Source organism: Emys orbicularis, chromosome 11 (assembly GCF_028017835.1).
Source record: "Emys orbicularis isolate rEmyOrb1 chromosome 11, rEmyOrb1.hap1, whole genome shotgun sequence".
NCBI lineage: Eukaryota > Metazoa > Chordata > Testudines > Emydidae > Emys > Emys orbicularis.
The window spans coordinates 74,425,193-74,451,413 of NC_088693.1; the positions used below are offsets into that span (position 1 = coordinate 74,425,193).

The following is a 26,221-nucleotide window of genomic DNA, read 5'->3' on the forward strand; positions in this document are numbered from 1 at the left end:
GGCTTGGAAGTGGCTTAAGGCCAGACCTCCCAATATGGTAATCTTTTAAAGTCTTTAATGAAGAAGGTGGTGGCTTCTTTTATAATACAGTCTTAAGTTACAGGTAGATACAACATGCAAATTTTATTTCTGTTTATATTCCTATTAAGTGTTACTTAATGAAATATTAGGCATAACTGTTACAGTATAAAAATTGTTGCTTGTATTTTCATTAATTTGCCAGTTTGTGGAAGAGGCTGGAAAATCTTGGCATCTGGAGACCATTAGCTGCCTAATTTATTACTACCATTCACACCACCCCATTAAATCTCCTACTAACCCTTTCCTCCATTATGTAGTGGGAGGATTTTTCTATTCCTTCTGAACAGAAAATATATATAAGAACTCCACTGCTGGGTTGTTGGGTTTTGTTTGTTTGTTTGTTTTAAGTAAAAATAATTTTGTGGCGGTAAGAAGAGTATGGTGAGTATTTTTCATACCTTCAGATGGTCTTTTCAACTGGGATTTTCGATAAAACAGCATGTAGGCACTCTCTTTACCTTGAAATTGTTTCTCAATATCCTTCTCCTTAATGGGCTGGACTTTTGAATCATTCAAGTCAAACCAATGGGAACCAGAGGCGCTGTCCTTTAGCACTGTACATAGACTTTCTGAAGTCCACTGGACATCACTGTTCTGAGAAGGGCTTTGCAGAACTTGTCCTTGGCAATCTGACCCAAACTGGAGCTGATGGTACATCTCCTTTAGACTAACCTTATTATCATCAGGACTAAGTCGAAATATCTGAGAATGATTCTGCAAATACTAAAAAGGAAGAAAAACAAAGAAAAACAGTAGTGTCATAATGAAGGAAACATCTATTAAATGTGCAAAGCTGCATTTGCCACCTCCAAGCCTTCTTTGCATGGCTTGACCTCCCTGAAGTAACAACCACTTTTAGGTATCTCCAAAAAATCTGCTTCTGCCATGCTTCCTATAGTGATTCATCTTGATTTGTATAAAAAAAACCCTTTGTTGCTCCCCTCTCCCTCATGAGTCAATCCTTGGGCTGCAAGCTCCTCAGGGCAGGAACCTTCCCTTCTTGTCTGTAAAGTGCCAGCCACATTGTAAGCACTACCACAAAGAAAAAAAAACAGCATCAAGAGTGAGATCACGAATTTTAAAGTCACAAATTTTAAAGTTACTGGCCTAAATTCATTTGGTACTCAACTTGACACCATATAAGGGCCCCAGTTTTCCAAAAGTGCTTTGCTCCTGCCTTCTGAAGAAGAATGTAGAGAGTGTCCCTCACCTAAACAGAATACAGCTTGGTCCATTAGCACACTGTAGCTTTCACAGAACTTGAACCTTGGTCTCTCTCAACTTTTGCCATAACCCCACCTACCTGACACCCCCCAAAAAGGTCTACAATGAGAACTACAGGAAAAAAAACCTTCAGTAAATTAAAGTGTGAAATAATAAAGATAGGTTAGGGACTGACAGCCCAAACAGGATCCCAAAGTGAATACAGAAAACTAAGAACAGCTACTTGGCAAACAGATATAGTAAACACCTTTGATAAAGTAGAACTGCACATAAGTGACCAAAGGACAGGGTTGTTTCCTAAACTCCCAGAGTTTTCCTATTTAGTTTTTATTTATTGTATGTCATTTTGTTTTCTTCTTGTATATGCTTCTCAGCAAGTCTCCAGAATAAAACCCGTGTTGCAAGATTTTTGTTGAACTAATATCGTTCATTAATTTAAGAGAGAATCGTCTGTTCCAGTGGCCTACCTCTGGAGACAAACAGGATAGATAAGTAACATGGCACTGAGTTGACAAACAACACTGTTATCAAGCCCAGCAAACAGACAAATTGAAGTGGAATGTTGGGTGGGGAGTAGGGCAGCGGCGGGAGAAGAAAGATGATAAACCAGAACAAGGATTTTCCATGGATGAAAATTAATACTTTATACCACTGTACCATACCAATCAGAGCTTATGGACTTTAAATTGGTCATTCGTCCATAGGACTAGTGGTTTTTGCCACAGACCAGGGCCTTTATATTTCAGGAGCATCCAGCGGTCCCAATCTTGATTGTGCCAAGTGAAGTACAAACACACATAAAGACACCCCTGTCCCAGACAGCTTACAATCTAAGCACTTTATATAGTAAATCCAAACCTCAGATAAGTGTAATTTCTGATCACTAACAAAAGCACATTCTTGAAGTATCAAATGAGTTGATTTCAGTGTATGTTCATATAGTCTCATTCAAATAAGCACACACATGCATTAATCAGAACATGTCAGACAGATCTGTTCACTGAATGTACTGACATCATGAAAACCCACACATATGTGCATACACATTATAGTTGTTGATAACAGACATTCAATCATGACAGAAAACATTGTGCATGTTCAGTATGCTTTTTTGCTCATAGGTTATTTCTCAGTTTACTTTGAATCTCAGCAAAGCAGCTACTCCTCTAAGACAGCTCTGTCTGAATTTCACAATTTAAAGTATTTTTGAATTATTCAAAATGTGAAAATAGTTTTGCATTTCAGTGAAGCTTTCTCGGGAGTGCTCAGGACTGCAAGTCACCTTGCTACCTGATTTTGCGGTGTGTGTGTGTGTGTGTGTGTGTGTGTGTGTGTGTGTGTGTGTGTGTGTGTGTGTGAGAGAGAGAGAGAGAGAGATTTCTAGTGCTAAACTGGGTGTCAGCTCCATGTCACTCTAATCTGTTAGCCATCAAAACAATCTCATCAGAAGCTCTGCCAGCCTTTACCTTGCCTTGCAGATTAACTCTAGGTGCACCCCAATCCTTGAGCCCCCTTGAACAGCATTCCTCTGTAGTATCCAGCCCCTGACACCGGACACTCACAGAAATCACCAAGTTCGCTGTCTCCAAAGAGACAGTGTACATACCAGCCTGTCTAGTTCAGCTAAGGAGTCGCACCCTATATATATAATAAAACCAAAAATAAGTGCATTAACAAAGAACAGAGATTCATGAATACAAGGGACTGGTCAGTAAGAATAACATGCTCCTACAAGCTCTAGCAAGGGGTGTTCCTCATTGAAATGGATAACAAAATGTCTTTTTTGCTTCTCCTTATATTTCCCCAAAATTAATTGTTTTGATGCCAGAAACAAGACAACTTCCCCATGGTTTTAGTTTCTGGTGCCTTCCCATGTTGATTTCACATCCCCACCCTGGTCAACCTGACTTTTCCTGTTGGACTTCCTCAAATGCAGCTTCCTTTATGTTTAATTTACAATAGAGACAGCATGGATAGGTGATTTCACACCCCTTTGTCTGGCAAAAAGCTGCTCGTCAACCCTGCCAGGAACACAGATTCTAAACATATTTTCAATACATGCATACGACTTCTTAAATAACATGCATACATATAGCTGGCAATACTTACAACCAGCATGATATAAGCTTTCATTTGATACCTCACACAACATCCTTTATAGATAAATACTATGACAGCAAAGTGGTAGGTGTAGTGAATTTATCTGGTCTGACAAGAGTTACACAGAGTGATGACCCACCAATGGGCCTGTGTGTCACAACTCTTAAGAAGAATAATTCAAAAGGTTAAAAATGAGTTCAAACTCAAAATTCAAATGCAGCAGTTTCCTTTACTATTGCAATGCAATTCTTGAACTGGCAAGCCTGAGAATTTAGCCAAAGTGATAATTTTTTGGATGTGTTCTAAACTACCAATGAGTAGGATTCAGAATAAGAGTTTCATTACAATCATGACTACTGAGTTGCTAATTCAAGTGTACTATATTTTTTAAATCATTAATATTTCTATATGTACTGACACTTCTAAATACATTGCTATATGCATTTTCATTCATAAATTAAACTTACATTACAGATAGTCTGCTGGGAAAGGAGAGCCACTGTTTCTACTACTGTTCTTAACATTTGAAGTTTTAGAAGAACACAAGTTTAAAAAAATTTCTTAAACTGAAAATTGTGAAGTGATTTGTTAGTAATAGGTTTAGCTAAAATTTAATGTACCTATTAGAGTTTTACTGTTTTTGTTACCTTTCGTATTGGTCCATATTGTTTCTTGTATTTTTTGTTCCAGGACATTCCTTTTTTCTCCAATAGTTTCTGCCCTAACTGATCCACAGGAATTTGTTTGGATTCTTCCTAAAGGAACACAGTTAACAGCCATTGAAATGATGAAGTGGTGGGCAAAACCTCAAACACACCAACCAAGAAGTATGCAACAAACAGGAATGGTAATAAACTAATGGGTTTTGCTAACCTTTGCAATAGCTTGGGTAAACTACTTAAGGCTACTAATGGATTGGCCAAACAAGTATTCAGAGAGATCCAGTGGATGACTACTTTTATATTAAACATCAACTTCACACTTTCAGTCTCATGCTCCTTGCTGAATTACTAGGACAAGTTTAGATTCTTTTCACTTACCCCACCCCTCTTCCAGATCAGTAATTAACAGGAAGCAGTAAAGATCTGTTTACATACCATACCTCTGATAAGATCCCTTTCAGAATTGTCAGTGGATTCTCCATTTCTTTGATATTTTCAGTATCTTTCTGAACCTTCTCTTCAGTCATCAGTTTGCTTTCCTCCTCCTGAAAAAGATCATTGATGGGGTCCTTACTACAAAGCTATGGAAATAAAGATTAGTAAATACTATTATTTCAAACAGAGACGTGTATTTTTCCTTTTGCTTTCTAGCACAGATTCTTTTCTTTTACAGAATTATGGGTACCCATGCGTAACTGCAGCAGTTAAATGTGGAGAAAATGTCATTGAAGAAGTCATATCAGACCACACACACTTACTCGCCAACAGGGTTGGCCATAGGGGCAGGCATCATATTGCTTGGGTGCTCCACTCCCCCCACCTCCTTTTTTTAAATAAACTTGGATGCTCAGAGGCATCAAATACAATTTCCACTCTGGATGGCAAAACACTTTGGTATGCAAGGCTGGCCCCATTACTGTTGTCTACAGAAGGCTCCTGATCACTCAGGGTATGTCTACACTACGAAATTAGGTCGAATTTATAGAAGCCGATTTTATAGAAATCGGTTGTATACAGCCGATTGTGTGTGTCCCCACATAAAATGCTCTAAGTGCTCTAGTCGGCGGACCGCGTCCACAGTACCGAGGCTAGCGTCGACTTCCGGAGCATTGCACTATGGGTAGCTATCCCACAGTTCCCGCAGTCTCCGCCGCCCATTGGAATTCTGGGTTGAGATCCCAATGCCTGAATGATGCAAAACAGTGTCGCGGGGGGTTCTGGGTACCTGTCGTCAGGCCCCTCCCCCTCCGTCAGAGCAACGGCAGACAATAGATTCGAGCCTTTTTACCTGGGTTACCTGTGCAGACAACGTACCACGGCAAGCATGGAGCCCGCTCAGCTCAGCTCACCGTCACCATATGTCATCTGGGTGCCGGCAGACGTGGGACTGCATTGCTACACAGCAGCAGCAGCTAACTGCCTTCTGGTGGTAGACGGTGCAGCATGACTGATAGCTGTGGGGCTGGCAGCCGTAGGGCTGCATTGCACCAGCCCCTTGCCTTTTGCCTTTTGGCAGTAGATGGTATATTATGACTGGTATCCATCGTCGTCATATTGCGGTTCGATCAGAGGCACCTGGACAGACATGCTCAGTCCTATTGAACTGTCTTGATGATGATGGCTACCAGTCGTAGTATGCTATTTTCTGCCAAGCGCCCAGTATTTTCTGCTAAGCACCCAGAAGAGGCCGAGGGCGATCTGGGTGCTGGCAGACATGGGGCTGGCAGACGTGGGGCTGCATTGCTACACAGCAGCAGCCCCTTGCCTTTTGGTAGAAGATAGTATATTACGACTGGTATCCGTCGTCATCGTACTGCAGTGGCTATCAGTCATGCTGCACCGTCGGCTGCCAGCTTAAGATGTAAAAAATAGATTTGTTCTGTATTCATTAGCTTCCCCCTCCCTCCGTGAAATCAACAGCCTGCTAAACCCAGGGTTTTGAGTTCAATCTTTGGGGGGGCCATTCTGTGTCACAGTTGTTTGTGTTTCTCCCTGATGCACAGCCACCTTTGTTGATTTTAATTCCCTGTACCTGTACACCATGTCGTCACTCACCCCTCCCTCCCTCCTTCCTTCCCCTGGTCCGTCAGATACTAGTTTCGCGCCTTTTTTCAGACCAGGCGCCATAGCTAGCACTGGGATCATGGAGCCCGCTCAGATCACCGCGGCAATTATGAGCACTATGAACACCACGCGCATTGTCCTGGAGTATATGCAGAGCCAGGACATGCCAAAGCAAAACCAGGACCAGCCGAGGAGGTGATTGCAGCACGGCGACGAGAGTGATGAGGAAATTGACATGGACATAGACCTCTCACAAGGCACAGGCCCCAGCAATGTGGAAATCATGGTGTTACTGGGGCAGGTTCATGCCGTGGAACGCCGATTCTGGGCCCGGGAAACAAGCACAGACTGGTGGGACCGCATCGTGATGCAGGTGTGGGACGATTCCCAGTGGCTGCGAAACTTTCGCATGCGTAAGGGCACTTTCATGGAACTTTGTGACTTGCTTTCCCCTGCCCTGAAGCGCCAGAATACCAGGATGAGAGCAGCCCTCACAGTTGAGAAGCGAGTGGCGATAGCCCTGTGGAAGCTTGCAACGCCAGACAGCTACCGGTCAGTGGGGAATCAATTTGGAGTGGGCAAATCTACTGTGGGGGCTGCTGTGATCCAAGTTGCCAGGGCAATGAAAGACCTGGTGATATCAAGGGTAGTGACTCTGGGAAACGTGCAGGCCATAGTGGATGGCTTTGCTGCAATGGGATTCCCAAACTGTGGTGGGGCCATAGACGGAACCCATATCCCTATCTTGGCACCGGAGCACCAAGCCACCGAGTACATAAACCGCAAGGGGTACTTTTCAATGCTGCTGCAAGCCCTGGGTGGATCACAAAGGACGTTTCACCACATCAAGGTGGGATGGCCGGGAAAGGTACATGATGCTCGCGTCTTCAGGCACTCTGCTCTGTTTCGAAAGCTGGAGGAAGAGACTTTCTTCCCGGACCAGAAAAAAACCGTTGGGGATGTTGAAATGCCTATCGTGATCCTTGGGGACCCAGCCTACCCCTTAATGCCATGGCTCATGAAGCCGTACACAGGCAGCCTGGACAGGAGTCAGGACCTGTTCAACTACAGGCTGAGCAAGTGCCGAATGGTGGTGGAATGTGCGTTTGGACATTTAAAAGCGCGCTGGCGCAGCTTACTGACTCGCTCAGACCTTAGCGAAAAGAATATCCCCATTGTTATTGCTGCTTGCTGTGCGCTCCACAATATCTGTGAGAGTAAGGGGGAGACATTTATAGCGGGGTGGGAGGTTGAGGCAAATCGCCTGGCCACTGATTACGCGCAGCCAGACACCAGGGCGGTTAGAGGAGCACAGCAGGGCGCGGTGCGCATCAGAGAAGCTTTGAAAACGAGTTTTGTGACTGGCCAGGCTACGGTGTGAAACTTCTGTTTGTTTCTCCTTGATGAACCCTCCGCCCGCCCGCCCCCCCCCCCCGGTTCACTCTACTTCCCTGTAAGCCAACCACCCCACCCTCCCCTCCCCCCTTCGAGCACCGCTTGCAGAGACAATAAAGTCATTGTTACTTCACATTCATGCATTCTTTATTAATTCATCACACAACTAGGGGGATAATTGCCAAGGTAGCCCGGGATGGGTGGGGGAGGAGGGAAGGAAAAGGACACACTGCAGTTTAAAACTTTAACTCTTATTGAAGGCCAGCCTTCTGATGCTAGGGCAATCATCTGGGGTGGAGTGACTGGGTGGCCGGAGGCCCCCCCACTGTGTTCTTGGGCGTCTGGGTGAGGAGGCTATGGAACTTGGGGAGGAGGGCTGTTGGTTACACAGGGGCTGTAGCGGCGGTCTCTGCTCCTGCTGCCTTTCCTGCAGCTCAACCATACGCTGGAGCATATCAGTTTGATGCTCCAGCAGCCGGAGCATCGACTCTTGCCTTCTGTCTGCAAGCTGACGCCACCTATCATCTTCAGCCCGCAACTTGCTCTGTTCATCCCGCGATTCAGCACGCCACCTCTCCTCTCGTTCATATTGTGCTTTTCTGTAATCAGTCATTGACTGCCTCCACGCATTCTGCTGTGCTCTGTCAGCGTGGGAGGACATCTGGAGCTCTGTGAACATGTCATCCCGCGTCCTCCGTTTTCTCTTTCTAATCTTCACTAGCCTCTGTGAAGGAGAAACATTTCCAGCTGGTGGAGGAGAAGGGAGAGGTGGTTAAAAAAGACACATTTTAGAGAACAATGGGTACACTCTTTCACGTTAAATTTTGCTGTTCACATTACACAGCACATGTGCTTTCGTTACAAGGTCGCATTTTTCCTCTTATATTGAGGGCCTGCCAGGCCACAGATTTCGGCTTGCAGGCAGCCATGGTAAGACAGTCTTTTGGCTTTTTTAACCTTCTTAACATGTGGGAATGGTTTCAAACAGTAGTGCTCTCATTTCCCATACCAAGCACCCATTGGGTTGGCCATTTAAAATGAGTTTGCAATGTAAAAGGAGGGGCTGCGGTTTCAGGGTTAACATGCAGCACAAACCCAACTACCCCCCCCCACACACACCCAATTCTCTGGGATGATCACTTCACCCCTCCCCCCCACCGCGTGGCTAACAGCGGGGAATATTTCTGTTCAGCAGAGCAGGAACGGGCACCTCTGAATATCCCCTTAATAAAATCGCCCCATTTCAACCAGGTGACCGTGAATGATATCACTCTCCTGAGGATAACAAAGACCGATAAGGAATGGATGTTGTCTGCATGCCAGCAAACACCGGGACCATACGCTGCCATGCTTTGTTATGCAATGATTCCAGACTACGTGCTACTGGCCTGGCGTGGTAAAGTGTCCTACCATGGCGGACGGGATAAGGCAGCCCTCCCCAGAAACCTTTTGCAAAGGCTTTGGGAGTACATCCAGGAGAGTTTTCTGGAGATGTCCCTGGAGGATTTCCGCTCCATCCCCATACACGTTAACAGACTTTTCCAGTAGCTGTACTGGCCGCGATTGCCAGGGCAAATTAATCATTAAACACGCTTGCTTTTAAACCATGTGTAATATTTACAAAGGTACACTCACCAGAGGTCCCCTGTGTGCCCTCAGGGTCTGGGAGCACGCCTTGGGTGAGTTCGGGGGTTACTGGTTCCAGGTCCAGGGTGATAAACATATCCTGGCTGTTGGGGAAACCGATTTCTCCGCTTCCTTGCTGCTGTGAGCTATCTACATTATCTCCATCCTCATCTTCCTCGTACCCCGAACCCGCTTCCCTGTGTGTTTCTCCAGTGAGGGAGTCATAGCACACGGTTGGGGTAGTGGTGGCTGCACCCCCTAGAATGGCATGCAGCTCCGCGTAGAAGCGGCATGTTTGCGGCTCTGCCCCGGACCTTCCGTTTGCTTCTCTGGCTTTGTGGTAGGCTTGCCTTAGCTCCTTAATTTTCACGCGGCACTGCTGTGCGTCCCTGTTATGGCCTCTGTCCTTCATGGCCTTGGAGACCTTTTCTAATATTTTGCCATTTCGTTTACTGCTTCGGAGTTCAGCTAGCACTGATTCATCTCCCCATATGGCGAGCAGATCCCGTACCTCCCGTTCGGTCCATGATGGAGCTCTTTTGCGATCCTGGGACTCCATCATGGTTACCTGTGCTGATGAGCTCTGCGTGGTCACCTGTGCTCTCCACGCTGGGCAAACAGGAAATGAAATTCAAAAGTTCGCGGGGCTTTTCCTGTCTACCTGGTCAGTGCATCTGAGTTGAGAGTGCTGTCCAGAGCGGTCACAATGAAGCACTGTGGGATAGCTCCCGGAGGCCAATAACGTCGAATTCCGTCCACACTACCCCAATTCCGACCCCCTAAGGCCGATTTTATCGCTAATCCCCTCGTCGGAGGTGGAGTAAAGAAACCGGTTTAAAGGGCCCTTTAAGTCGAAAGAAAGGGCTTCGTCGTGTGAACGTGTCCAGGCTTAATTCGATTTAACGCTGCTAAAGTCGACCTAAACACGTAGTGTAGACCAGGCCTCAGTTACTGCCCCTCCTAATTTCCACCATTCCCTCACCCTCATGATGCAGCCTGTCAGACGAGATGACAAATATTAGATTCAAAGATTGCCAGTGCAGACAAGGTTCAGTGAACAGAAATTCCATGAGCTTTTACAGTGTAACAAAATAATGTTTGAAGAGGACTATCAAAACCTCTTACTGTATAGGACATTGACTTCTATAGATGCTGAAGTCATTGGAAATTTTTGATATGGGCTGGTCAGCCTCACAGACAAAGCTGAAAGTTTAGCCTTCTAAACTTGGTAGGCCCCTTAGAGTCTAAATCCCTCTCTAAATCATATACTATGACTTAACTCAGCGGGATAGCAAATAGACAACCAAATCTAGTCACAAGGTTTGATACAGTTTCCAGTCTCTGATTAGAAGAAATCATTCTTTGACTGAATAAAGGGTCTCTTCACATGAAATGAGTGCATGACAAAGGCCATGAAGGACAGCTTAAGTGAATGCCTCACTAGACTATTTTGTTGATACAAAGTGTACTTAATGCTTTAGTACAGTCTACATTAATACATCTCAAGGAATTGAAACTCGCCAAGCAGGAGAAAAGCCATACAAAATGAGTGTTCTAGACTTACTTGCAATTGCCAATTTCCTAATGCATCAACATCTTTGATATAAACATGGTAGTGTCCTCCATAGCAGCCACCTTTGTGTATAATAACAGAGAAGAGCTCATACATGTACTCCGAATCCTCCAACTGAGTCTAAAACAAGAGGAAATTAATAAACCCTATAAGTCTTTTACACAACAACAAGGAGGATTTTACACTATGGACAAAATTTCAGCTGTTTTAGTGGGGAAAAAGATCAATCAATGCAGTTCTCTGTTATCCACCATTATTCCAGAGTTAGAGATACATTTGAACCAAGCCAAAGATGCATTTAACTACTTTAGAAGTAAAATATTTTCAGTAACAGTGGTCAACATAAAAGTATGTTTTATTCAAATACTGAAACATGCCAACTCGGCTGTCCCTGAAATTACTATTCATACTTAGTGAAGTATAGTTAGCAGCTCCATTAGCTAATATTGTGTTGAATATTTCAATTGAATGCTGTTGAAATCCTTTTGTTTGGAAACAAAAATGTTTATCATAAACAAGTTTATACCACTTATTCCTAGGCATAGTTGCAATTTTCTGGAAAGTTACAAGTAAATAGTTTAGGAGTTCTAAGTTAAAAGTGACTTCTTGAGAAATGATGGTGGGGGGTGGGCAGTGATGAGCTGCCAAAATATTAACAACAGGTTCCCTCCTCCTCATCCCACGAGGGAGTCGTGGCTCCCCCCCGGGACTCCTGCCCCATCCAACCCCCCACGTTCCTTGACGCCCCCCCGGGAACCCTGCCCCATCCACCCCCCTTCCCTGTCCCCTGACTGCCCCCTGCCGCCCCATCCAACCACTCCTCTCATTCCGGATGGCCCCCGGGGACCCCTGCCCCATCCAACCACCCCTTCTCTCTGTCCCCGACTGCCCCTGGAACCCCTGCCCCTGACTGCCCCCCACCGCCCCATCCAACCCCTGCTCCTTCCTGACTGCACCCCCGGGACCCCTGCCACCATTCAATCCCCCTGTTTCCTGCCTTCTGACCACCCCAACCCCATCCACCCCCCACAACCGCCCGAACTCTCCTGCCCTCTTACAACACCCCCTCCCTGCCCCCTTACCGCGCTGCCTGGAGCCGCTCGGCCGGGGCCGCGGGGCCCGAGCCAAGCCAGGGCTGGGCTGGGGCGCTCGGCCGAGGCCGGGGCGCTGGGCTGGGGCTGGAGCGCTCAGTTGGGGCCGGGGCGCTCGGCCCTGGGGCGCTTGGCCGGGGCGGCCAGAGCGCTCAGGCAGGGCTGGAGGGCCTGGGGCTGGAGCGCTCGGCCGGGACCGGGCCAGGTCCGGGTCCGGGCCAGAGCCGCTCGGACGGGACCGGGCCGGGTCCAGGCCGGAGCTGCTCGGGCGGGACCGGGGCCGGAGCGCTCGGCCGGGACCGGGCCGGGTTCGGGACCGGGCCGGAGCCGCTCGGCCGGCCGGCACTGGCGCCGGGGGCCCGAGTTGGGCCGGGCCGGAGCCGCGGAGCCCGAGCCGGGGGCACATGGCTGGGGCGCTCTGCTGGGGCCAGGTCGGGGCTGGGGGCGCTCTGCCGGGACCAGGCCGGGACCGGGCTGGGGGCGCTCTGCCGGGACCGGGACCGGGCTGGGGCACTCAGCCGTGGCCAGGCCGGGACCGGGCTGGGGCACTCAGCCGTGGCCAGGCCGGGGCACTCAACCGTGGCCGGGGGAGCCAGGCCAGAGGGGGCCGGGGCCGGGCTGGAGGGAGCCGTTCGGCCGGGCTGGGCTGGGCCTCGCCGCACCTTCCTGGAGCCCCCCCCCACGCCCCAGCCTGCCTGCTGCTTCTTTCAGGCTTCCCGCGAACATCTGATTCGCTGGAAGCAGGGGAGGGGGAGGAGAAGGGGCGGAGCGTTCAGGGGAGGAGGGGGACGTGAGCTGGGGCCGGGGGCAGGGTGGACAGCTGCCCGAGCCTTTGTTAAATAAAGCCCTTTTAGAACCGGTTGTCCGGGAACAACCGGTTCTAAAAGGACTTCTAAATTTAACAACCGGTTCCTGCGAACCGGTGGGAACCAGCTCCAGTTCACCACTGGGGGTGGGTGTCTAATTTCACTGGCCCCTCTAAAAGGCTTTGTTAACTCTGGAAACTTTGCGAAGCTTAACAATGCAGCTTAACTTTTACAAAAATTAAATAAAAGCAAAATTATAATATGCTCCTCCCGCAAAGCTAATGTTGAAAAACTCTTCCTCAACTGCCAATTTGCAGAACTTTAAAGACCAAAACCATGGTGATTAAGATTTTAGGAAAGCAGACTTTAAAGTGTGTCTGCAGTAAGTATATTATTTACATAGTTTAAGGACTAAAGTTAATTACATAAAGGCTTTGTTTTGTTAATAACTATGTTTTGGTTATATTAATATGACTATTCATCTGTATAGATTTCTAAGAGAATGCATAAACTATAAGGGTGTGGCAATATACAACTGAGTTTCTATATAATGCTATTAGATAATACCAACATAAAAATTAATGTAATGCAACAACTAACTTTCAGGTAATGAGGTTTTTGCCTGGAAATGTTCAATTAAGTTTTATGCTATTACTGATTTTTCCCATTTGTCAGTACTACACATAAAAGCTTTGTGTTCGCACCACAAAAGTTAGAGTTTCCAACACTATTAAAAGAGATCTCTTTTGGAAGGACAGATTGCAGACAGAGGGAAAGCCATACAGTTTCTCCTGCAAATAGCCTGTGACCTGACCAAAAAGGTAAAATGAAATATGGCTCATTCTGGAGATAAATTTCCCACATATTCAGACAGAGAACAAATTAAGACAAAATTGTTCAAACCTGCTCACAAAAAGGCCTGAGGTTAATCCGGATAGGGAACGTATAGCAGCCTGTTTCCTTGTATCGTTCACACTTCTCAAAGTCAAAGTTAAACCTCAGGAGCGAGACAGTAAGAAAGGGAGGCAACTTACGTAGTTTAGCACACTGTAAAATGAACAAAAAAGTTTTAAGTATGAGTTTACTACAGCAAAGAAGCAGCATGTCCTCCATTCTAAACACAACTCTCTCAGGCTGTCAGAAGAAAAGTTCCCCAAAAGGTTTCAATAGAAAGCAATCAGCCATTATGGATTTTGTAAGAGGATATCATTCATTAAAGAGAAGATTCCAAAGGTAATGACAGTGGAAAGTAAAAATTCAAGCAAACTATGTAAGGGAGAAGTCTGGATAGCACATCAAAAGATGTATTTCACCACATTACATATTATGTGAAATGGTAAGTGTCGTAGGACAGATGAACAGTTAGTGACCTAGTTCTAGTAAGTGCCAAAACAATCACTAGTCAATTCTTTGACACTTCCAAGAGAGACCCAAGTAATAAGTAGTAGATGCTATACCATCTTTTATTCAGACCCACTCCTTGACAAGTCGTCCAGTACTGCACTAGTCTAAATGTTTCTCTTTCCCTCTGACAGGTTATGAGGTCCATCAGAGAAAAACCTTTGACTCCTTCGGGGAGTTCAGACATACCAGTTTTGAGGGACAGAGCACACAGACAGCCTAAAGAGTTTACAGCCTGCTGAGATGAATGAAAGCAGTTTACCTTCTTTTAGAGGTGAATAATCCTGCCCTCTTCCCCACAGAGAAAGAAGTGCAATGCAGGAGTTGGGGGTACAATTAACGGCACAGGATGTGAGGAAAGGTTTAAGGAGCTTAAGCTGGGGAGGCACACTTCCTGGACAGCACAGAAGAGTCCTTTAGGGGCTCCCCTGTGCAGTATGCTCGGCAGTGGGGATTCAGGGTCATGGGTGACTGATCCACTGCTACATTTCCCATCTTGTGCACTCTGCAGACATTTACAGTCAGGTGATGTTGGTGTAAAATGCCACCAACAATGATCTGAGTCCAAGATTCAAGAATGAGGTGATTCTCTGCTTGTCTAGCACTTGTACAAGTGGAGTTACACTGATCTGCAAATTAAGCATACCTGACAAAAATAAAGACGCCCTGATTTTTGGCATTAATGTTTGGACAAGATTGCTGGTTTGCACTTGCTGCTTACAAAGCAGCTCTCAGCCACCTCTAAATTTCTGTGAAAACGTAATTATTTCCATTACAAAAAAACAAAAAAAACAAGGCTTTCCTATACAGAAAATATTTGAAACTATTCCTGAATATATCCATGCAGATATGAATCTAAGTCAATATTTACCATTGTACATGTACACCAGATGCAATATGCACTTTATATTTTTAGTATCTGAACAAAACGATATCTGTTAAATTCAATTAATACTTAACTTGTAAGTTAAACGTATTTTGCAAAATACATCTACTGGCATATATTACATATATTTCAAATACAAAATTAACCCATTTCATATGTTCTATATTTTAAAAGTTAAAAGAAGCTTTCATATAGTGAACAAGATGCATTAAACATGTATGGTTCTCACCCTATAAGGGTAGCAAGTCAGCTTTTATAATAGTTAATCTGCCTGCTCAACACAGGGAAACTTGAGATTGTTTTCCCTTTTGCTGATCAGTGCATTTCCTACTCCTGGGGGAATTCTGTGCCAACAAATTAAAAATTCTGCACACAATATTTTAAAATTCTGCAAATTTTATTTGACAAAATAGCACTACATAATCATGCCAGTTTCAATTTTGGTAATTTATTTCAAAATACCTGTCAGCAAGTATATCTGTAACAATACAGACACAGAAAAATTCCCCCAGGAGTAGAGAGTTAAAGAAACCCTTATGACAACCCAGTTCCTGCTTCTCTGCTTCCCCACCCCCGGCCCAGACACTCACATCCCCTATCAGACAGCTGTGGGTCGTCCCCCCGGGCACAGACACTGACAGACCCTACCTCCTAGAGCCCAGGGATCCAGAGGGAGAAACAGCCTGATGCTGGGTCCCGGGCTTGCACAGAGTTTCCTGCGCACCGCCACCTCCGTCCTATAGGGTATGCTGGGAACTGCAACTGCTGGGAACCCTCCAGTTCCCTCCCCCTCCTGCTGGCCTTGTCTTCTATTTGCGAGCTGGGCTCTGACAGGTCCAACAGCCCCTAGTGTCAGTCAACATCTTTGCAGCCCATTTCTGTGGGAGGGGAAAAGGAAACTGCACGCACAACATTAATTTCTGCAAAATTCTGCATTGTTCAGTGATGCAGAATTCCCCCACATCAAAGGATAGAAGTGTTGGAGGCTCAAAGAGGTTCAGCCAATGCATTTACAACTATTTTACCCTCATGGAGGTGCAGACAGCCCCAGCACCGAATCAGGACCAGAAGAAGCATGAAAAGAGCAGAGTGTACTCCAGCTCCAAGATCAGAATAGTGGTCAAAAAGCAGCTTCATGGTTCAGAAGGCATGTCTACACTGGGAAAACTTGGAAGTATATTTCTGCATTCGTGCAGATCCCCCACCAGCAAGAGTGGAAGTGCTAATGTACAGCAGGAACAGGCATTTAACAACTGGTTTAATCTAATTCTGTAAAAAGTGCTAGGAAACACTCCCATTTGCCGGGGAAATTTTAGTAGCCTTTGAGGAGAGGATTTGTCAAACCCTGCCCAGAGCCATCAGTCTTAACTAGAAAGTTAGATTCTTTCATAATTTACTTTTAACAAAGGCCAGTTGTGGCCTTCTGATCTTCTCCAAGTTGTTTAGCTGCAGCTTGTCCTGTCCATTCTTGCCTCCAACCACAATGGGGATTATTTTGAGGTGAGCGAAGAGATCTGCTCTTCCACACTGACAGACTCATTCAGAAAAACCTTATAATTTACTAAGCCTGAATGAACACTTGGATGCTAACTCAGACTAAGCTATTATGTGTTGAAGTGGTGCTGTAAATCACTGGAAGATTATTACTGATGATGAATTGATATTTCATACTGCCCAAACCTTACCCCATCCATCCAGGAACTAGTAAGAAACTGCAACAATGTACATGTTAACACAAGACATAAATTTTTTAAACTATTCTTATACCGGGGGGGAGCGGGGAAGAGAGGTCTTTTCACATGTTCTCCACTTAAGGTGACTGCTACGAGTTCATATGTTAATCAATTCGGCAGAGAATGCTAAAGCCCTCCCTAATGTAAAGTACCAATACCAATCTTCTCCAAATTCCTCAACTGCTGTCAAACTGGATGCTATGGACAAGGTAACCCATTACCTTTGCTGCTTCAACCAGTTTGTTGCACGCTCCACATCGGTACAAGTTATCATTTTCAAAATATTCCTCTTCCACATACATGTTCCACAGGGCCTCCTCCAAGCCAGATACATCCTTGACTGCCACCGTTAGATCTAAAAAATCCTCCTATACAACAGTACAGTAGAGAACAAAAGCCAATACGTTGTGTAAACGAGGCCAGATTTTGATATTTGGTATACTACAGCACATTTGCATGCAGACACAATAGCAGATTTGTTAAATATAAAGAAACACACTAATGTAAGTCATGCGTCTGGATTAAAGAAATCTCTCTTATCACTTTATTTCAGCAATACTAGTATTTGTAGGATTAAAAAAAAACAAAAACTGTTTAATTCCTCTGTCATAATTTAGTTTTGTAAGAAGTCCTGGTTGTAAAAAACATAGATTAGAAAAAGTAAAACTAGATGGTAAAACGTGAATGAAACAAATGGCAGTTTCACTGTAGTAACATCATTACTTACATCTTAATCATATCTACCATTGACGATACACAGTAACTCAGCTAGAAATTGCCATAGTGCTACTGTTTTCTTCTGATGACTCATGCCCTCACTATAGCTTAGAAAATACCAGCCAAGACTCAGTATGAACAAATAAGCCTTGAATATTTTCCATGTGTTTAGAAGTCTGCAGAGTCCTAACCCATAAAAGCTGCATGGTTCCAATAAATTGATTATTAGAATGGTCAAAATATTTAATTAACTTGGAATATTTTGTGGGGTTAAGCAAGCATTTACACGTACAGAAAATTTAACATCTTCAATAAACCGTAACCTGCTTAACAAGTTGCTAACAATCTATGCTATTAAACACACACAAAGCTATCCTAGGAATTTACCTGTCTCTCACTGACATTCTTGCACTCCTTACAAACAATCTGGTTAACAACAGTCCCATGGTACAACTGATTAATAAGGTCATGGCCAGAAGTCCCCACAAGGGAAGTTTCCAAAGCACTGAACAGAATCCGATTTAACTCTTGTACATCATGTTGTCTCATCTCCTGCAAGACAACATAGGACACATTTTTAAAAAAGGGTTTATTAGTGCAGTCTCCTGCTTTTCATATTATGATGACTAAAGCATTTTCTAAAAGCAATAATCAAAAGTTACATTAGAGACATAACAAAGGCCTTAAAAGGAAGCAAGATACAATGTGAGAGTTGCCTACTACCAAGAGAGGAATACTATGCTAACTTAAAAGTTTGTTTTTCCCCCCTACTTCTTTCCAGCCTTAATTTACTTCCATTACACTGCTCTACAGCCAAAATGCTTCTGAAATAAATGTAGTCAAACTTTACTAATTCTGGGTCACTGAGAACGAAAATGATGCTTAAAATTGTTGATTGGCTCTAGTTTTCAAGATATGCTATTGGGTCAGTATATATGACCCTTGACTTGGGAATGGCGGAGGATAAGTGAGTTATAAAGGGAAGGGATCTCAATTTAAACCAGAAATGACTAAAATACATCTTTGACTGGATCTATGAATAAATCTATGACTGGGTTTGGACAGTACTTGCTTTTTAGGCAAAACAATGAATGATGCAATCTGAAGCTGGTATTGCGTCATACATGATATGAATTGCATCATGTTATTCCTAGAAGTCATGGATGATGCAATCATAACGAAGCTTACATCACTCTGCCCTATATCAGCTCTAGAAATCATACAGTGTCGTGCTCTCTTATTTGTCAGTGTTTGATTTTGCAAAGAGACACATTTCTGTTTAGCCAAAGTGAGCAGAGATGCCTCATACTTGTGTGAACAGTGCAGATAACTTCTGCTATGTTTGTGGTGAAGTGACTTTTGCATCACAAAAGCGCAGTATAACCACTATGGTTAAGAAAGCCTATCACCTTTATTTTGGCTGCAAAATTGGAGATCAGGACAAGAGGTGGGCCCCACACATATGCTGCAACACTTATGCAACAAATCTTTGCCAGTGGTTGAACAGGAAAAGGAAATCTATGCCTTTTGCAGTGCCAATGATTTGGAGAGAGACAACAGATCATACCAGCAATTGTTACTTCTGCATGGTGCCTCCAGTTGGGAAAGGTGTGTCAAAGAAGAAAAAGTGGACTGTGCATTATCCAAACAGTCCATCAGCTATACGCCCAGTACCCCACGGAGAAGGACTGCCGGTTCCTGATGCACCAGAATCATTCTCACTTGAGTCAGACGAGGAAGAGGAAGAGAATGAAACTTCTGGTCCTGAACCATCAATGTCACAGGACCCACATTTTCTCCCATCCTCCTCCTCTGAACCACACCTCATAACACAAGGTGAACTGAATGACCTTGTCAGGGATTTGGAACTACCCAAGAGTAAGGCAGAGCTGTTGGGCTCCAGACTACAGCAGTGGAATCTCCTGGCAGGTGATGTTAGGGTTTCCATGTTCCGTGACCGTCAAAAGGATCTTGTCCCATTCTTCTTCATGGAAGGTGATCTTGGAGCCTGCAACAACATCGATGGTGTGATGGCAGCCCTCAACATCGTTCACGATCCAGATGAGTGGAGACTGTTCATTGATTCATCGAAGACGAGTCTTAAAGCTGTTTTACTGCATAATGGCAATGTTTTGCCATCAATTCCAGTTGGTCATGCAGTCCACATGAAGGAAACCTATGACAACATGAAACAACTTTGGAGGTGCATAAACTATGACCAACATCAGTGGCAGCTTTGTGGCGATTTGAAGGTTGTTGCTCTCTTGCTTGGTCTGCAGACTGGATACACAAAGTACTGCTGTTTTCTCTGCCAATGGGATAGTCATGCAAGAGATTCCCACTACATCAAGAAAGATTGGCCACTCCGACAGTCATTGGAGCCTGGGAGGAAAAGTGTTCAGCATCCACCACTTGTTGAATCAAGGAAGATTTTGTTACCACCCTTACACATCAAGCTGGGTCTGATGAAGAACTTTGTCAAGGCCATTGACAAAACACAAGCAGCTTTCAAGTACCTCCGTGGAAAATTTCCAAGGTTAAGTGAAGCTAAGATAAAGGAAGGTGTCTTTGTTGGTCCTCAGATTCGTGAACTTCTTCCAGATGATGTATTTGACCATGCACTGCGTGGCAAGGAAAAGACGGCATGGAAAGCCTTCCAGTTAGTGGCAATAAATTTTCTCGGAAACAACAAGGCAGACAACTACAGGTTGTTGGTGGAAAACCTCCTCAAGGCATACAAAAGCCTTGGTTGCAACATATCACTAAAGATACATTTTTTGCACTCTCATCTAGATTTTTTTCCACCGAACTGCGGAGCAGTGAGCGACGAGCACGGCGAGCGATTTCTCCAGGACATTGCAACAATGGAGAAACGCTATCAGGGCAAATGGAGCCCATCAATGCCTGCAGACTATTGCTGGACAGTGACAAGAGATGCTCCATTTAATGAATACAAGAGACAAGTCAAGAAGCGCCGAGTAGACACTGAATAGGATTAAACTATGTACATAATAGTTTTTTGCCTTTTGTTTCATAATAAATTTTATTTATATAACCCTTTTGCTGATTTTTAAAGTGTTACATAAACAGGACAGGTGAAATATTATCATGTAAAGCAACCATAAACACATGAAAAGACCTAGGCTTACAATTTATGATTAAAACTCTACTATCTACACAATATACATAGACATAAAATGTAAAAACTTAAATATCTTAGAAACAGTAGCCAATCAGTTGTTTTAATTGTCATATTTGAATTCAGCACATCAAAATACATAATAAATAGCACATTTTATCTCTGAAGCAGACGACTTCTCAAAAATTGTAGACCAGTGTTATTTATGCTACAAGCATGCATAATGTAAACCAGGTCATACACTCTACTCCCACTGAACTCAGTGGGACTATTCCCTTTCATAAAGTAAGTGCCTAATTATTTGAAGGACTTGGAGCCTTAAGTCATCAGGCAAACAGTATTGCTGCAAAAAATGAAAAACTACAGAAATATTTTAAAAATATATTTTATATCTGTAGAAACCCATTTTCTTGTTCGCCATAGGAAATAGTCAATATGTGCTTTCAGTGGGGATGCAGACAAAAAAAGAAGAATATTTGCCAACTTAAAAATATATTTCCCAGCTTGAAAAATTCTAAACTTTCTCACATGTCAAAATATTTCAAGTCTCCAAGAGTCATCCTCTCCCTCTTTTGGAAGAAACTCTTACAAGCTGTGTCCTTACAGATACCATACTGTACCTCATTGCTGTTCCATCCAAAGCTCTCAGTGAGGTCTGTTGTAGATGCAGCCTGCTGATCTAAGAGCAAAAGCTGAGCAAATAATCGTTGTAACTGTAATGGAATTATTCGAACCTAAATGTTTAAAAAAAAAAAAAAAAAGGTTTCAGGAAGCAACTTCAAAACCAGTACTTTAAATAAAATGAATTAGGATTTAGCACAGAAGTGAGAATAAGCCACCATCAACCCAGTAGCACTTGTGTTCTAATTATAACTTGGCCTACTTCACAATTCTATAAACATGGATACATCTTTCCAAAATCTACATTCATCCTTAAGTATCTCTGAGAAATTTAAATTCATTATTTCAATGGTGGTAAATTAATATACAGAAAGAAAAACAATTAACTTAAATTTAAGCTATCATAATATAAACAGTAACTTTCTTTTGTATTTTGCACATTTTAGCACCTCAAAAAACAAAAGAACATGGCCTTCGGAGATTTAATTAAATCATAGCTAGGACAGCTACCTATTGTAGCTTTGATTTACAGAGAAAACTCACTTCACCAACAACTTGCTTCTATCACTTTAAACAGAGAATACAGAAACAAAATCTGTGTTCCAATGCTAGTAAGCATTTTAAAAATAAAAATTAGGCACCATCCTGTAATGTCTGGTGCATAGGTAGACCACTACATCTGCAAGGCTCCAGAAGGATGCAGCAGTCCCACAAACAAGAAGTCACAGAATTGGAGCCTTAATTAGTAATAAAGAAAATATGGAACAGTACTGTACAAGTTTTGGGCCTGCTCTTGCTCCGACTGAAGTCAGAAGGACTTTTGCTATTGGATTCTCTGGGAGTAGGATCAAGATCTATAATATTATTGCAAAATAACTGGCGCACCGGCTTTCACCAGTGCACAAAACAGAATGCATTGACAAACCAAATTCTTGGCTTCACATAAATTATTATATTTCCCAGTATGGTCAGAAATTGTATTCCCTCTTGATTCAAACCCTCATTTTTCTGAATCAACCTACAGCAGAGGATAATAAGAGTAGATTTTAACACCTTTACATCTGGTTTATTGATATCTTCCAGAGAACCAAGTTCTTCAGGGCCTAGGGAAAACAGTGCTTCTGTAATGGAAAAGGAAACATGACTTGAAAATAAAGAAGCTTTACATTCATATGTATCGTATTTTAGTTTATTTGTATGAAAAGTTATCAAAAACATCCCTGGAAATCCTTAAGTATCTTAAGAAGTTTATTCCTGAAAGACATTTGCACTTTTTTGTACCAATTTATTTTCACCCCATCCAAATTAAATACCAATATTAAGAAACATACAAATGGTTAGATGTCTTGAAGAATTGCTTCTTCATAAGTTAATGGTTATGTGAAAAGTGAATGAGAGGCAATGGCCAAAGTGAAACTGCATCCTATTTTAAATAAGAAATTATAAGCACATTTGTGTCTCTATGATGTGAATTATACATAAAATATCTAGACAGGATATAAGTCTTTTTGCAGAAGTGAGAGATATTAACTTTATGGACCACCTGCTCTTTGGTTTCATCTTGGCTGCTACAGCTTATCTGGAAAAATAACAGGAGTACTTGTGGCACCTTAGAGACTAACAAATTTATTAGAGCATAAGCTTTCGTGGGCTACAACCCACTTCTTCGGAGCTTATGCTCTAATAAATTTGTTAGTCTCTAAGGTGCCACAAGTACTCCTGTTATTTTTGCGGATACAGACTAACACGGCTGCTACTCTGAAGCTTATCTGGAGTGAACAGTGCTTTTGAAATTGGCTTTCCATTAGTAATGTTTTATAAATAACTGACAACAACTGACAATGCAGAATTTCTAGTAAAATATTGTTAGTATGACATGTTGCTGGTAGAGACAAAAGCAGGGACTTTTGCTCTTTTGGACATTCAGAGAGCTTTCTACAGTTTTGACTGGACTTTCTCTGTTCTGATTGGTTATTTACTTCAATCCTACCCTCCCTCCACATTCTCTCCACCTCAGCTTTACTCCATACCTGCCCCTCTTCTTTCCTGCCCTTCCCTTTTCTTTTATTCAGTGTATCCCTTCTTAAATGAACCCCCGCCCCACCCCAAAGAAGGGGGGGAAACGTGGAACACAGTGTTTGCTGCCATCACATCTTTCACTCTGCTAGTGTGTTCTACTCCTCCCTCCACTCTGGGTCTGTCTGGTCTATTTAGCTTGACAGCTCTTTGGAGGGAAGGACTGTCTTCTTTTCTGTGTTTGTACAGTAGCTGGCACAATGGGGTTGGCCCTTAGGCACTACTGTAATAAACATGGTTAATTTTAAAGTTACTTTAGAAAGTTATATTTTAAGATACAGTACCTCTAAATTCTGGCGTGAAATGCAAAGTCTGGAGAAGGGAATTGAGGTAGCAGGTCCCGCCCTGATTTTTGATACCACTTAATTTGGTGAACTCCCTTGGAGCGGGAGGTTCGGTATCTTTGGACTTTGATTTCTTCCCTTTTCCACATTGATTATTTGACACAAAGGAAAAGTCCTCTTCAAATAAGTCTCCAAACATTGTGAAGCCACAGTATAGTCCTTCAGAGATCCAACATAAATCACCATTTAGCACAAAAACTGCAATATTAATTGGTTATGCAGTACATGCTAATTGAATCTTGAGCATAGTATTTTCAAAAGTTCTCAGCCTGGGCCTAACTATGTCACCACTGAAATCACTGATGCCTCCATTCTATCTAGTCATCTATTATAAATCACAAATATCAACTTTTAGCTATAAAACAAGATAATCTTAACGTTTTTATTGTTTTTGTACTTTTTAATGTCCACAGATTCGGTTCCTGGACCTTTTGTAATTTTATTCCAATCTTAGCAACCAAAGCCTTGTCTACACACAAACTTGCACCAAAATACCAGCTTTTATTTATACTGTTGCGGTTTAGTTGCAAGTCTGTACACGGATACTTATTTTGGAATAAAAAACACCCTATTTTGATTTTGGTAAAAACAGGGCACGTCTTCCAAAACAAGAGGGTCCATGCACAGACTTGTAACCAAACAACAAACGGTATCAATCAAAACCAATGTAGTTAGTTGGATGCAAGTGTGTGTGTGGTGCTTGAAAGTGTGTGTTTAGACAGCGCCAAGCCAATGTAATTAGGCTTGGCAGAATATGATTTTTTATTTTTGTTACAATTTCGACAGAGAACATCATTTTAAAGCCCCCTCCCCCATGTTTATCTATTTTGTGCTCGCGGTTGCACAAAATCATGGGTTTTAACAAGCACTTTCCCCGGTTTTTCCGGGGGGAGGTGTTCATTCACAGTTGTAGGGCCGTAGGGGGGAGGGAGGCCTGAAATCCCCCCCGCAGCCCAGCCACAATCCCTGCGCCGTGCCGGGCAGGTAGGACGCAAACGCCCCGCTGAGAGGGGTCTGGTCCCCGGGCCGCGCAGGGGAAGGCGCACCACAGGCCCCCCCATGACGTGACGGGGATGCGTATCAGCCCCTCCCCCCCCGAGCTGCAGCTTCCCCGCCGTGGCCCCTCCCCCACACGGCAGGGGGCTCCGACGGGGAGTCCCCATCCCCGCTCACCGCTCACTGCCGGGACGTGGAGCCACACTTGAGCTGACACCAGCACCGCCGCCAGCTCGCCGCCGCCATGGTTGTTTTGGCTCCGTTGTCAGCCGGCTCCCGCAGGGCCCGATGGGAGTTGGAGTCTTTCCCTGGGGCCCTGGGCGCCCGCACCGCCGCCTCCCGCAGCCCGGACTACAACTCCCACAAGCCACCAGGCCACGCGCCGGCTGGAGTCAGCGGCCACCAACCAACCCCTCGGCGTCCGCTAGGGAAACTGTGGGTAGCCCCGCAGCACCCTCGGTAGCGGCATCTGACCGGAAGCGGCGGGCGCAACGCCTTCTGGGAGGTGTAGTTGACTAGGAGTGGGTGCCGCAAGGCCCTCTGTAGTTGCCTGGGAGTAGTTACCGCATTACCTGCTGGGAGATGTAGTCTCTCTAGCGAAAGGTGGCTACTCTGTGAGAATTAATCTAATGGGGAAAATTTTCCAAAAATGTGGTACAAAGACTCATAAAATGCCACCCATCCCTTCTCAACACAGGCGAGGATTTTTTAAATATATAAAAACGTCCGGAAAATACGGACGTATGATAACCCTACCCACTGCCCCCTCTCCTCTTGGGGTGTCAGCTCGCTCAGCCTGCGGATTGCAACCCCGCCGTGCTGCTGCAACCCTGCGCCCCACGGTGGCGTCTCTGCAGCCAGCTGCTGGTGCGGGGGACCCGCGGCCGCTGCTCCCTCCTCCGAGCATCCCCCGCGGCTCTGGCAGAGCCTCAGTCTCCCCCCTCCGTCCCGGCCGTGAGAGGAGCCCGGGGGCGGGTCCTGGCGCAGGGGAAAGTTTCTCGGTGCGCGGCGGCGGCGGCTCCCGGGAGCCCGAACTCCCCCACCCGGGAAGGGCCTGCGCTGCAGCGTCTCCCGCAGCCTGAGCTGCCGCAGCCTCGCCGGGTCCGGCTGGGAGCAGGGTGGAGGCTCCCCTGAGGGAGGTGAAGGGTGGGGGACTCTGAGGTGGGGGGGATTCTGAGGGTAGGGGGCTATGGGAGGGGGTGGGGGGCTCTGAGGCAGGGGCTGTGGAGAGTGGGGGGCTGTGGAGGGGTTGGGCTCTGAGGCAGGGGCTGTGGACAGTGGGGGGGCTGCGGAGGGCAAGCTCTCAGGAGAGGGGGCACTGAGGCAGGAGAAGGCTGAGGATGAGCCCTGTGGAGAGCGGGTGGCTCTGGGGTGAGGCCTGGGGGGTCCGGCGGGCGGGCAGGAGGCGGCTCTGGGGTGAGGCCTGGGGGGGGGGGTCTGGCGGGCGGGAGGAAGCAGCTCTGAGGTGAGGCCTGGGGGTTCCGGTCGGCAGGCGGGGGGCAGGCGGCTCTGGGGTGAGGCCTGGGGGGGGTCCGGCGGGCGGGCAGGAGGCGGCTCTGGGGAGAGGCCTGGGGGGGGGGTCTGGGGGGCGGGAGGAAGCAGCTCTGAGGTGAGGCCTGGGGGTTCCGGGCGGCAGGCAGCTCTGGGGCGAGGCCTGGGGGGGTCTGGCGGGCGGCAGCTCGGGTA

General features: G+C 45.1%; 1 protein-coding gene across 1 annotated transcript in view; it reads right to left on the reverse strand.

Annotated features, from left to right (window-relative positions):
* USP40 (ubiquitin specific peptidase 40) overlaps positions 1-24,809 on the reverse strand; it is a 76,843-nt gene extending 52,034 nt beyond the window's left edge. The window contains exons 1-11 of the mRNA XM_065412902.1: positions 24,713-24,809; positions 23,480-23,698; positions 22,173-22,240; positions 21,119-21,232; positions 17,747-17,911; positions 16,864-17,010; positions 13,526-13,669; positions 10,717-10,845; positions 4,508-4,612; positions 4,053-4,160; positions 480-804 (exon numbers count right to left, since the gene is read on the reverse strand). Of these exons, the coding sequence (XP_065268974.1) occupies positions 480-804; positions 4,053-4,160; positions 4,508-4,612; positions 10,717-10,845; positions 13,526-13,669; positions 16,864-17,010; positions 17,747-17,911; positions 21,119-21,232; positions 22,173-22,240; positions 23,480-23,678 (1,504 nt within the window). The 5' untranslated portion in view covers positions 23,679-23,698; positions 24,713-24,809. The remainder of the gene's footprint in view (positions 1-479; positions 805-4,052; positions 4,161-4,507; positions 4,613-10,716; positions 10,846-13,525; positions 13,670-16,863; positions 17,011-17,746; positions 17,912-21,118; positions 21,233-22,172; positions 22,241-23,479; positions 23,699-24,712) is intronic.
* Positions 24,810-26,221: the final 1,412 nt, after the last annotated feature.